Below are 12,653 nucleotides of genomic sequence, written 5' to 3' on the forward strand. Positions count from 1 at the left end.
TTCATCCTCATCCGGTGATCCTTCCGCGTATCGCTGCTTCCCGCCGCCTTCCGTTCAGTGGCCGTGGTGCTTCTCACGAAAGAAAACCCCGAAGAGGAACCGCGCGATGCTTCCGCCCGATAATTATATTCCATCTCCGTCTGGTATTACGCTGCCGAGCGCCCTTTGTTCTTTGCTTCGCCTTCGCGCCGCCGCGGTAATGGGCGCCTCGTAACGTTTTCATTACTACGCAGCAGCGCCGTTGGTCGTTGTTCGCTCTCCGCCGAATTGAAAAGGTCGTGTCAGTTCCGGGTTTATAACGGTGCTGGCAGAACAACGCGCGGCGATCTGAGAGAAAAAAAAAAAGTGCCCGAACAGCGTGCAAAGCGATATGAAGTGGCGGACATCTTACGGAATCCGCGTAAAAAAGTTGAAAATCAAGTCCGTAAGCGTTGCGGCATGTCTATACCTATACCAGTGGCGTAGCCAGAAATTTTGTTCGGGGAGGGGTTGGGGAGGGGGGCTCAAGTTTCTCCGTATCAATGTATATAATATATATTTATATAATATTTATATTCCATGTAGTTTATATAATATATCCTATATAATTATAATATATAATATAATATGTAAATGGAGGCTTCCTCCATATAAAATTTGTCGAGGAGTCAAATATCTGAATAATACCTGCACTGTCATTGCCAATAGCCATTGTGTATTAGATGCTGCAAACGAATTCTTGGACGATACTCGCTGTCAAGACAACTAAAATATTCATTTTGTTATAAAAGAACTTATATGTATGTGCCAAAAATTGTGGCAGAAATAACTAATATCAATGCTTCCGTGAATCTGTCTATTAAATAAGTACAGAAAATATTAAACCAACTTTAGAACTATATCAGTTCGAAACCAGAAACGCAGTGTATGTGGCTGATATGAAGACGTAAAGGCTATGAAATGAACACTTTGACGGCAAATACTTTATTGAATCTTTGTCATCCAAGAGCCTTGTTTACGTTTTTGCACATGTGCAACGGCCAATGACGCAGTCTTTTCTTCCAATTTATTGTACAGCAACAGCTGTCACCGGTCTTGTATTGTGAGTAATTGCTCCTAAATTATAGTCGTAACAGAGAGCGCACATAAAAAGCAGCAGTTCCGAAACATATATATAGAAATGCGAAAATACAATGGAATATTACAAATGAGTGGATACAGCTTGACAAGGGCAAAAAATTGCAACTGGAAACAAACTTCACTATATGTATATGCACAAAACCTCGCAACACGATATTGATATATACGTATAAGTCTCCAGTAAATCTACGCAACTAAGCAAAGTTGTTATATATGATGCATCAAACAAGACAAATAAATACGTTGCGCAATCACAGATAGTAAACGTGACGCAAAGAAAGACAGGCGACCCGACCAGCGTTGGTAAGAGTAAAGGGTAATGTTTTCGGACCGCAAGAACAAAGCATAGACAAAATTCAGCAACAAGCGCAGTTTTGAGAAAGTGATAACCTTCAGAAAACAACTTTAAAACAATACTAAACAGATAAGTTAAGGTGAAGTATGTAAATATTTTGTCGGACAAATGTGTTACTGGAGCTTAGCACTATTTATGTTTTCCCCCACAACGTTCACGCCCCTTGTTCTTTTTTATTATTTTAAGGAAAGACAGATTTTAGTCAGTCATGAGTGGCATTTCGAGTTGTGAAGATGTCAGTCTTTTTTTTTATGATGAGCAAAACAGTAGTTATCGAAATTATTTGCCTACCTTATAAATAAACGACGTAATGACCAAATGGTGTGATTCTTTTTTATTATTTTAAGGAAAGACAGATTTTAGTCAGTCATGAGTGGCATTTCGAGTTGTGAAGATGTCAGTCTTTCTTTTTATGATGAGCAAAACAGTAGTTATCGAAATTATTTGCCTACCTTATAAATAAACGACGTAATGACCAAATGGTGTGATTTTAAGAGTTGTGGGGCATGTTTAGAAAAAAGCTCGTAATTTCATCTGAAAGGCGAAGCAATAAACGCGATAGCAACACATTGGAGAGCCAACTCAACAAGCATGGCAGCATTCGCATCTTATTCCACGACAGCTGTGAAACGCACGGGCGAGCAAGCTTGGACGCAGCAGCAGCTACCTTCGTGCTGCCACTCGGTTCAACGCGAACGGCCATAGCCAGAAAGCATTCAAAGGGCTTCCAGGCAGAATCCACGCGGCCAGACAAAACGAACGCGCTCCGAAATGCGCCGCGCGGTGGTCGGGGCAACACAAGAAAAACGCATGCGCAGCCAGCCCTCGGGTAGCGAGAACAAGAAAATTGAGAAGAGGTCTTAAAGCTGAAGCCCCATAAGCCCCCCCCCCCCCCCCCTCCCCCGGCTACGCCCCTGACCTATACAGAGCAATGGCTCTGTCCAGTCCCGTCGCAGTGCTTACCTCTTGATAGAGACGAGGTATCATTCGATTTGGCTAGTTTGCCCATCAGTTAATTTCTGCGCAATGTGGTTCTACTTGTCGTAGCAGCCAAAAATGCCGGTTTCTCTCAACTTGGAGTGAGCGCCTAATCTAGAGCAGCGCTATATGGGCGGCTACAGTCGGGGCCACCTACGGGGAGGCGCGCTTTTTTTATCACTCCACGACTGACTAGCGCTTCTTTGCCGATGGAAGCATCCTCGTGATAGTCAGACTCTGTTATCAGTTGTGCGTAAGGAATAAACGCAGAATTCCCGTCTGGCGTTTGGAAGAGGCCGGCGCGAAGGTGGATCAAAGGTATAAAAGTTGGGCGCTCCTCTGTGGAGGTAAAATAAACTGAATAGCATCAGTGTTGAAACATTTTTACTATGAGGGGATTACAAAATTTAAGGGCAATCGAAGTGCAAACAGAATTGTAATGGTGTGTAAGTAATTAGAATGTCGTGTTTAATTCAACCTGCTCTCTTGGTAAGAAAGCACCGTGGCGTACGGCTGCTGAATCCAAGGTCGTGGGATCGAATCTGCACCGCGTTGTCCGCATATCGGTGAGGCCGATTCCAATTAAGACTTCCGTGTGCGCTGGATGATGTCAGTACAAGGAGCTCCTTGATCCATGATGAATTCGGGTCCCTCCACTTCGGTGTCTACCAGTTTGGTTTACTGTGGGACGCTATCCCGTATAATAAAATGGCATATAATAACTGACCGACGCCTTGCTCGCCGCCAGTCGTAACTGTTTACGTTTGGAGCGTTGGGCGCATCGCGCGCGCGGACTATGTCAATTCGATTAGCCGGTCTCGTAAGCTCCAGGGCTTTGTTCGGCTTTGTTGGTACAAAGTGCGTAAGCGACCGTCTCGAGCGGCATTGTCCGCGAATGCCCTTTTAAGCCTCCCGACAGCTGTCCTCGGTGTCGTGTCCTGGAACATGTCCTGGAACAAAAAAAAGTGTATATACAAGGCATGCATGTACGCGGAAGCACTTCACCTACGCGCGAATGGCCGGCGTCCGCACATGCGAGTTCCAACTCTCTTCATTTGCAATTCCGCCGAGTGGCTCGGATGTCTCGCCATCCGGCAACCGAACGTTTTCAGCGACGGCCGCAGAGCCCTCTGTCGGAGCTCTAGTTCGTCGCCTTCCCCTCCTCACCGGCCCACAAAGGGAGCATCGACGCCCGCACGTTTCCCCATAGCCTCTTGTCGCCGGCGTACGCGAAGTCGTGCGTTCTTTATACATGCACGGTCGCTAGTGCCTTAATGCCTCTTTCACACCCGCTGTCTTCGGGAGTACCTCCTGTTTGATGTCCCCTCCGTTTTTCTCTTTCCTGTCGCTGCTGTCCCTACGCTAATTTCCCGGTGCGTTAATCGCGTTTGCGTGTGGCACACGCTTTGGTCAACACGCACCCAAAGCCATCGCGCTGGATGGGCCTTCTTTTGTGTCCTGGCTCTTTGGCTGGCTTCGGTTGGCTTTCCCCTCCAGCTTCCCGCTTGGCTTCCCTTTTCTGCCGGAGCGCTTGCGTGCTTGCTCGGTGGTCTAGTGCCCGCTGGTTTAGCGCACACCGCAGCGTGTCCTCTTTCTCCCTCCCCTCATCACCGCGACCTCTGCTGCGACCCCTGCCTCCCCGTTTAGGGATGCTTGTGCCGCGGGTGAAAAAATGTGCGGGAAGTGCTTTCGCCATTCGGGAAGCTCCCCGCCACGAGTGAGAGGGAGCCCGCGACCAGTGCGGCTGCGAATGTTTGCGCGACTCCCGCTAATTGTCTTTGCGTTCCTGCCTCGGCTGGCGCTTTTCGCATCCCCGTTACACCGCGTGCGCATCGCCCCCGACCTCGCCTCCCTTTCTCTCCTTCACACCACCCGTCCAGTCAGCTCTGTGTGACTGTTCCGCCATGCGTGCCGTGCGTGGCTTATTCGCCTGCCACTTAACGTCGCGCGCATTCGTCGCCCTATTAATGTGTGCGCGTTCCGCGCATCTGTGCCCCCCTCCCCCATTTCCCCACCGTGCTGAAGATATCTCTTCCACCTCCCCCGTTTTCTTTTGCGGTGCAGTTCTCTTCGGGAATCTTTGGGGCAAACACACTGTGTAACTTGAGGACGGCGGTTTCGTTCGTTTTCGTTGTTCATCCACATGTGTTGCGTGCTTTGTTCTTCGCTTTCACTGGCTCCGTGTGCACTTCGTCTGTTGGAAGCACCGGAGGGTAAAATAGGGGAGGAGGAAATGGAGGGAAAGCACCGACGAGTTAACGTGTGTCAGGCAGTGGTTTCGTCTCGTGCTCGCTTCTGCGTGATACCATTCTGTGTCTATATTTTTTGGCGCCTTGCCGCGAGATACAACCCTGAGCGCTCTGCATTTACTTGGCGGTGCGGCCGCTTTGCGTCGCGGTTCCAGTCTGGCGGAGAATGCGAATTGAAAGCAGACATCCGAAACAACTTGGTTTGGCATGTCGCTTGCAACAACGAGCCTATTAATCACTTGTTCTGGCTGCCTACGACACCATTTCTCAGGCCTTTCTGCGCTCGAGGATGTATATCTTGTAGTCGCATCTGCTTGTTTGTTGCGAAGTTGATGTCAGTGTAATGCTTGGTAACATGAAAAAGAAAAAAGAAAAGAACCAAAAACCTTAATTGCATTTGGTTCTGTGACGAAGGATCACATTTTTACGTCGTATGAGTCACTGCATGCCTACAGCTGATACGCCAGGAAATTGTGCCCAAAAAGAAATGTGGATTTGTTTAAGCAAATTTTATCATCAAAAGAAAAAAAAAGGCCTGTATGCAGTATAGTGAACCATCAGTGGATCTTATATATATATATATATATATATATGCTTCTGCGGCTCTGATCTTTTTTTTTTTTATTGAAACGGCAGATGAGAAGACAAGCTCACAGAAGAACAGACAAACACAGCGCTAGCATATTCCGTTTAGAGCCCATGCTGCCTTTGTGTGGTCTTTCGCGCAGTGCCTGTCTCATTTCTATGTGTAACTACGCCGGGAGGGAAGAGAGGAAGTTGAGAGTGAAATAGAGGATGAGGGGGGTCGTGAATGGAGATCTCCCGAGTAATTTCGAACACCTGGGTATCATTAACGTGCTCGCCATCGCACAGCACACGGGCCCCTTTTACATTGTTCTGTTTGCTTGAAGGATGTGGGACCAATGAGACGCAAGCCGGCTGCCATTGTTTTCTTTTTGCCCCTCTAATTACACCGCGAAAGCCCCAATTTAAACATCGCTGTTCGTTCCACATTTGTTGGCTTGTTTCGCTACGTCGACGTGATCGTTTTGCGAAGGGGCATTGCAAAGCTGTTCTGCTTTTTCATTTCTTTGATTGGATCGTTTTTAGCTTGCCTTTTTCGTTGTTTGTCGTCTTTTACCCGTGTTTGTCACAAGATAGCGCTAAAAACGCCTGATAGTCACGCTAGTTCTGAAGGAAACTGCCTTAAATTTCCTAATAGCGTTTCTGAGGAGCGTGCGTTATTTAAAAACGGGTCTACTTTCAGATTCCCGTTTTTCTCTCTTGTTGAACAATTGTTCACTGAGATCGCTCATTAGTCGGATTTTACTTGAAACACGAGTACCTCATCAACTATGGGAAATGGGTATGATAGACCGAGTGCTTGGTCCGTGATTCTCTTGGTAAGTCTAAGCCATTAGTGACTGTATTTTTTCACTCTGGGAAGTTATGCAATCAAAATATCTCTTACCGGCTTGGTTCTTTGTGTATTGTACTAAAGACGGGAACGTATGTTTAGTTAATTTCTCGGCCGGTACTTGGCAACAGCGTCCCTTTTCGAGAATGTGCGCACTTGGTAGCCGCTTTACGTGCAGACCCCTGCACCAGCGTCGCACGCCATTTCTCACACCCATACAGCGTGAAGGCCTCTAGAATCTATTAAGCCTACGGAGTCTGATGACGAGCGTCAGTCTCCAGAGCCACCCTATTTAAAGGGTGGCTCTGGAGATTTACAACCAATCAATTCGCCTTTACGGAGGCCGCATTACGACTCGCGTGGTGCGCGCCAACAGCGGAGACGACCTCCAGAGCGACAAAAATAGACGAGATGGAACACGCAACTGCATTACCATGTGAATGCGTCCGTACAATGTGGCCAACAACCGAAGCGCCATCTGCGATGTAGGACAGGCAGGGGTGAAAGGGGTGAAAACGGTATACGGCGGGTGGGGAATTCAGCTAACACCCAACCTACTCTAGAGAGGGGGTAGGGAGGAGTAGGAAGGTTTGTTCCCTGTTTAAGCTTTGTTTGTGTGTTATACGCCCCGTTTTTCTTGAACCGCACTCGCTGGTACCCACACACACCGCGTGTTGTCTCCTTCCCGCTGCATTGGACGGGCAGGAAGGGTTTGGCCGCATTTGTATGCGGCGTCAGGGGCAGAGCCCGTGGTTTATGCGGCGGCCGGAGGCCTTTGCGGCTCATACGTGGCTTGCCTGCGGTTTCTCCGGCACGGAGTGGAGTGATAACGTCGTTTCGGGAGTAAAGCGTAACAGGCGGCCAGTGATGTCGTTTCGCGCGCCAGAGGAAATAAGTGCGCCCATGACTCTGTTCCCGTGAAGTGGGTCGAGGCCAAAAGAGCTGAATGCACTCTGTGTGTGTGACTCACTTCGTCAAGGCCATGTGCAGGCTTAATCGATAGTCATTGGAGCACACGGCTTCCTTTGGAGTCCTATACAGGGCAGCCCTCTCGCGCAAAGTTCAAAATGTTCTCAGAGATTTTCAGTTTGCTATTGACTCCCCACTGCGCGGTAAAAGCAAAACACGCGGTGTGGACACCTTTGTTTAAACATGTATATCGTCAGTTGTTCGTTGGTAGGCGTGGGTTGATCCCGGCTCCGTCATACATGCTCACAGCGCGTAGGGGAGAAGGGAACAACCACCTCGATGTAGCTCCTTCTTTTCTTGTACATCATATGTCGTAAACCTTTTGAAAATTGGCTGTGATATAAGATTGCATTGAGTCGCAGCACACTGTCAAGATGGGGCTAGTTTGGGCTAGTTAGTATAGTAGCAGTAGTAGTAATAGTTTCTGAAAATTTTGACCACCTCGGGTTCTTCAACGTGCACTGACATCGCACAGCACACGGACGCCATGCTTTTCGGCTCCATCGAAAAGCGACCGCCGAAGCTGGGATTCGATCCCGCGTGCTTGAGAACAGTAGCCGAGCGTCGTAGCCACTGCGCCACCATTGCGGGGGGCATTTATATATATGTAAACCGTTCGCTTTTGTGAGTGCTACTGATCTTTCTTTTCTTTTTTCTTTTACCTGATGTGTAATATTCATGCTCGCAGGAAGTTATTGCCGATTGTTAATATAGTCAAGTTATAATGTTTGTTTTGGTGTTGCAGCTGACGTCCCTTTCCCTAGCAACTCAGCACCGGCCTTGCACGTTCTGTCCTCGTGGATTATGCACGGGAGGCGACAGTGTACGCTCTGGCTGTCTAGGATGCCTCGTCAGGGCAGATAGTCACGAGATCACGAGGGCCGGTTTTTAGACGCTGTATTGTTCACCCACTATAGTATAGGCGTTTAGGGCTTATCGCCGTGCATGTAAGAATGCCGAGCACGCACTGCAATAAATTGTTGGCTTCGAAACAGTGATCGTGCTGTTTGTTTACATTGTATCCTATATATACATTTGCAAACCTCTCGCTCGAAGGCTGGAAGCATCGAAGCGAGATATGCGAGGTTTTCAGTCCGCGGCAATCTTTTTTTTTATTATTATTATTATTATTATTATTATTATTATTATTATTATTATTTTTTTTTTTTTTTTTTTTTTTTTTTTTACATTGTGGTAGAGCGTTGACTAGGTTTCTCGTCCGTGGTGAACGGCCCCTGTCGCGCTCTCGTTGTGTGCCTCTTGTGTGTTCTCTTGATTTTGGATGTATACTCATGCGTGGATGTATACTCATGCGCTGTTCCCTTTCTCTCTCTGTGGTTACAGAGCGCAAGCTTTTCATCGGCATGCTGGCCAAGGAGTGCAACGAGAATGACGTTCGGGTCATGTTCTCCCCTTTCGGCTCCATCGAGGAGTGCACCGTGCTCAGGGACGGCAGCGGACAGAGCAAAGGTAGTCTCTTCATGCCTCGCCAACCTTTGACGATATTTCTGTACTCTTGCGGCTTACACGTCTTATGTCTGTCTTCTATGCTACCCGTCGACCAGCGCGCCTCTTAACGGTATTGTAACTGCGTACTCGATTACCAGGCTACGGCGTAACTATACAACGCAAGGGCTTACAGTCTCGCATTGCCTTTGCAGCGCAGGAGTAGCGAACGCTTATTATTCAGCCCCGTGCCAGGCGAACTTTGTCATTCCAGGTGCCGTTGGTCTAGCAGGTTGTGGAAACCTTTCAATTCATTGATGTCGGACTTCCGATAGTAAAGGGGCAATAGCACCGTCTAGGTATCGTTTCCTGTAATCATTGATTTTCTGACAACCTAATTGTGACGGTGTTTTTTCAGCAGCGGAAGACGCATTTATCGACGAAAAAAAAAATGGTATTCTTCCCAGCAGTCAACTGACACTGGTGACGTTCTCGTAGGAAATGACGTCGACGGGCGCATTTCTCTTGTGAAATCATACGATTGATGTGAGAAGGGATTTTTTTTTTTTTTTTTTTGTGGCTTATAAACACATTTTTTTTTTTTTTTTGCACTTTCGAACGTGGTACCTTACCGGTAAAGGCAAACTTTAATGTAGTCTTTGTGACCATTTAATTGTAGAGGCTTTAGTGTTATCAGTTGTCTCAGAAGTGTAGATACTCGTGTGTACATGCTAATGTAGCTGTGGGTTGTAAATTACGCCCGCGCCACTTATCGACAACATAATTTTGCGGTATCGGTTCTTTAATAGCAGCAATAGGAAGCTGTAGTTGCTCGTGAAAACCAGCTGGAGCGCATTGGCTGACGACCGAACAGGTTTACGGATGTTGTGGAAGGGTTAGCCTCGGATCTGAGGCAGCGGATTGCCTGGCTTGGCGTGTGTTTGTATAGGGAAAAGAAGGGTGTGCGCGCGCGTGGGAAGCTTGTGCCGATTACGTGCTCTTTCCCTTACAGGGAAAAGCTTAAGGGCTTCCCAGCTGGGATGCGAAGGGCGTGCTCGCGCGGAGACGAAAGGTTGGCGGCGAGCACCACCCGGTAGATGATTGATGAGCCGCCATTGATTGAGGGTCCCCGATCGAACCAGCGACGGCTGAGTTTTAATTAATGACGGTCGATCGGGGCATGAAGGCCTGTGGGGAAAGGAAGGTAAAACTCCGATATTGAGCTCTTGGGGAAAGGGTATGGGGGAGAGGGGCTAGTCGGTGTGATAGATCGGCCTTTGGTTGGCGCACCGCTCCTGGTTCGAGCAGCGCTGGAAAGCCGGGAAAGCAGAAAATCTGTACACGGGACGCGTGCGCGCACACAGCGCTGCAGAAGCTCCGGAATAGTGCCTGGATAAAAGGAAAATAGGGAACTAATATTAGGAATAGAGGAGGGGAGGAGTCAGGGCGGAAATCGGCTCTCTATAGTGGGGCGAAATTTGAAGGCATTGTTTTCTTGCCTCCCCCATCGAGTTTTCCTCGCCGCGATTGAAAAGGAAAAGCAATTTGAGGTAGTCGTACCACTTGGCCTCGGAGAGGAATGAAACGAGAGATTCGATAAAGAATTTATATAAGGGCGCCAGATACGAAAAGAACAAGTCGGGCGAGTTCAAGCTGTTGCCTATCGGCATTCCCCCCCATTTTTCTCCGCTTTGAGTTGCTTGTGAGCCGAGGTTTGCAGTACGTTATTTTCCAAGAAGAGCAACAGTAGAGTGCGATGGGCAAGCTAAGAGGGTCAGTTGGGGATAATGAGGAAGGGGAAGCAGAAACAGGATAGGACGGCGCTCTTTCTTGCAAGGCCAGCTCACGGATGCATGGGCAAACTTTCTTTTTCGCAAGTGTGCATGGCGTCATAAGGGCATGAGGAAGGCCGTAAGACATGTAAGGAATTTTAGGAATAGAGGAGAAGCTGCATATTTCTCCCTTCCGCTATTTTTGCCTCACTGTGCTTGCCGGAAGACGGATTGACTTGAACCTAGCTCGGGAACGGAAAATGGCGCACAAGACGCCGTTAGCGTCTGTTTTGCTGCTGTTGTGGCTGCTCAGTTTACCGGGTCGAGAAGCTTGGATACAGGGAAGTTTACTCGCATGTTGGCTTTGCGTTCTTTTGCCTCGCGTGAGGGTTGTTCTACTTTTAATCTTCCCTTCTTGCCCCCTCCCCTCGTTTTAACATAGATCGATCTAGAAGATCTAGACCCATAATAGAGCTTTGTTTACCGTTTTGGCGGACATTTCCTCAATTTGAGGGTCAATTTTTCTTCCAGGCTTCCACAAGCTAGTGTGTCGAGGGAAGTTAGTATTGAGTGCTTGCACCGTTTTACGTGGTAACAGAAACGTCCACTGCTAAAGTCCGCTTTGAAGAAATGGTTCTGCAAGTAAGCGCGCGCATCTTTTTTTTTTTTTTTTTTTTTTTTTTTTATTATTATTGATTGAGGGACCCCATCCACACTGCAGCTTGGCCGCCCTAGAATTTTCAGACCAAATTGTACCGGCATGAAGATATTTTGTGGCCTGAACAAAATCTGGCACAATGTTTTAGCACCGAAACAATAAACAACAAAAAAGCAAGAAAAAAGTTGTGACCAAGTTGTGGCCTTGTTGCATCTCTGCAGCTTGTACTGTTTCCAGAAGAGTGCGCTCCTCATGCTCCGAGGCTTTTCAGGAGCTTAGCTTGACCGCGAAGAACGTTGTTGTTGTTGTTGTTGTTGTTGTTGTTGTTGTTGTTGTTGTTGTTGTTGTTGTTGTTGTTGTTGTTGTTGTTGTTGTTGTTGTTGTTGTTGTTGTTGTTGTTGTTGTTGTTGTTGTTGTTGTTGTTGTTGTTGTTGTTGTTGTTGTTGTGGTGGTTGTTGTTGTTGTTGTTGTTGTTGTTGTTGTCGTTTTTTCAATCAAACCCATATCTCAAAGACCTTTTTTCCATGGCTGTAGCAGTGGTGTACTTAAAGGGTGGAGTTAAGCAGCAGACATCGGCAGTTGTAGAACGCTGACTGCTTCGTACAGATATCGAATCTCCCAAGCTGACACGCACAGGGGACACAGGAGAGAGACAGAAGAATTAAAAGGCAGTGCCTGGTTTGCTATATACACCCTGCAGGCACGGAGCGGATAGAGTCAGCAAAAACGAAAAGTTAGCTGAATAGTCATTGTCTTCCTTGCAACCGCGCTATCAAAAACTTTCTGTACCAGCGAGAAAGAGCTCACTCTCTTTCCATACGTTGTTTTTAGCGTTCCGTATTAGCCTTGTATAAATATATATATATATATATATATATATATATATATATATATATATATATATATATATATATATATATATATATATTTTTTTTTTTTCGTAAGTTGTTGCGGAGGCCTAGTAATTCGATTAGGCAGGTCGTCGGCGCGGCACGCATAACCCAACCAACAGCGCTCCTCGCCCCGTGTGCACATTTTTTCTTTCTTTCTTCGCGTTTTGCTTCATGTTCAGTCGACATGAAGAGCCAACGTTATTCTACCGTTTGTGCCTGCGTGAGTTCTCTCGGTACTGAGCCTTTGGAGCCTTTGTTACATTATTCATCTGTAATGCGCCCTTCCCCATCAGCTTCGCTGAAACTTTCTCCCTGCCGAGCATTTGCGTAGTAAGTGTTGGCTCGGCGACGTCAGGTTTATATAAAACGCATATCAGTCATGTGGGTTTTGTTTTCTTTGCCCGTTCGCTCGTTGGGTTTATTGGGGTTCCTCGCCGCTTTGACTTCTTTTTTCCCCCCCTTCCCGCTGTGCGTTCATTTACATGGCGTATAGGTTGCACTTTTTCTCCTCCTCCTCCCCCAAAACTTCCTCACTCTCCAGACCACTAGCTTATTATTTCTGATGCCCACACAGAGCAGTTTCGGCATGACCGCGCTCGCTTTTCGGTTTATGCTGACACCATGCATACAGGTACTACGTGAGCGTTTTAAAGAACACCTTCTGATGTTTGCCTTTTAATATATATATATATATATATATATATATATATATATATATATATATATATATATATATATATATATATATATATTCGCCAACGGCGCTGTCTATGGTTCTCATATCTACAGAAGGCGTG

The 12,653-nt window shown here is 47.0% G+C and overlaps 1 protein-coding gene across 23 annotated transcripts in view; it reads left to right on the forward strand.

Annotated features, from left to right (window-relative positions):
- The window catches only part of LOC146175052 (CUGBP Elav-like family member 1-A), a 566,960-nt gene that overhangs the window by 450,915 nt on the left and 103,392 nt on the right, over positions 1–12,653 (forward strand). For all 23 annotated transcript variants that reach the window (XM_084584452.1, XM_084584454.1, XM_084584456.1 and 20 more), the window contains one exon: positions 8,432–8,557. In XM_084584452.1, the coding sequence (XP_084440578.1) occupies positions 8,432–8,557 (126 nt within the window). The remainder of the gene's footprint in view (positions 1–8,431; positions 8,558–12,653) is intronic.

This window comes from Amblyomma maculatum, chromosome 11, assembly GCF_055883805.1.
Source record: "Amblyomma maculatum isolate TAMU_Amacu chromosome 11, ASM5588380v1, whole genome shotgun sequence".
Lineage (NCBI taxonomy): Eukaryota > Metazoa > Arthropoda > Arachnida > Ixodida > Ixodidae > Amblyomma > Amblyomma maculatum.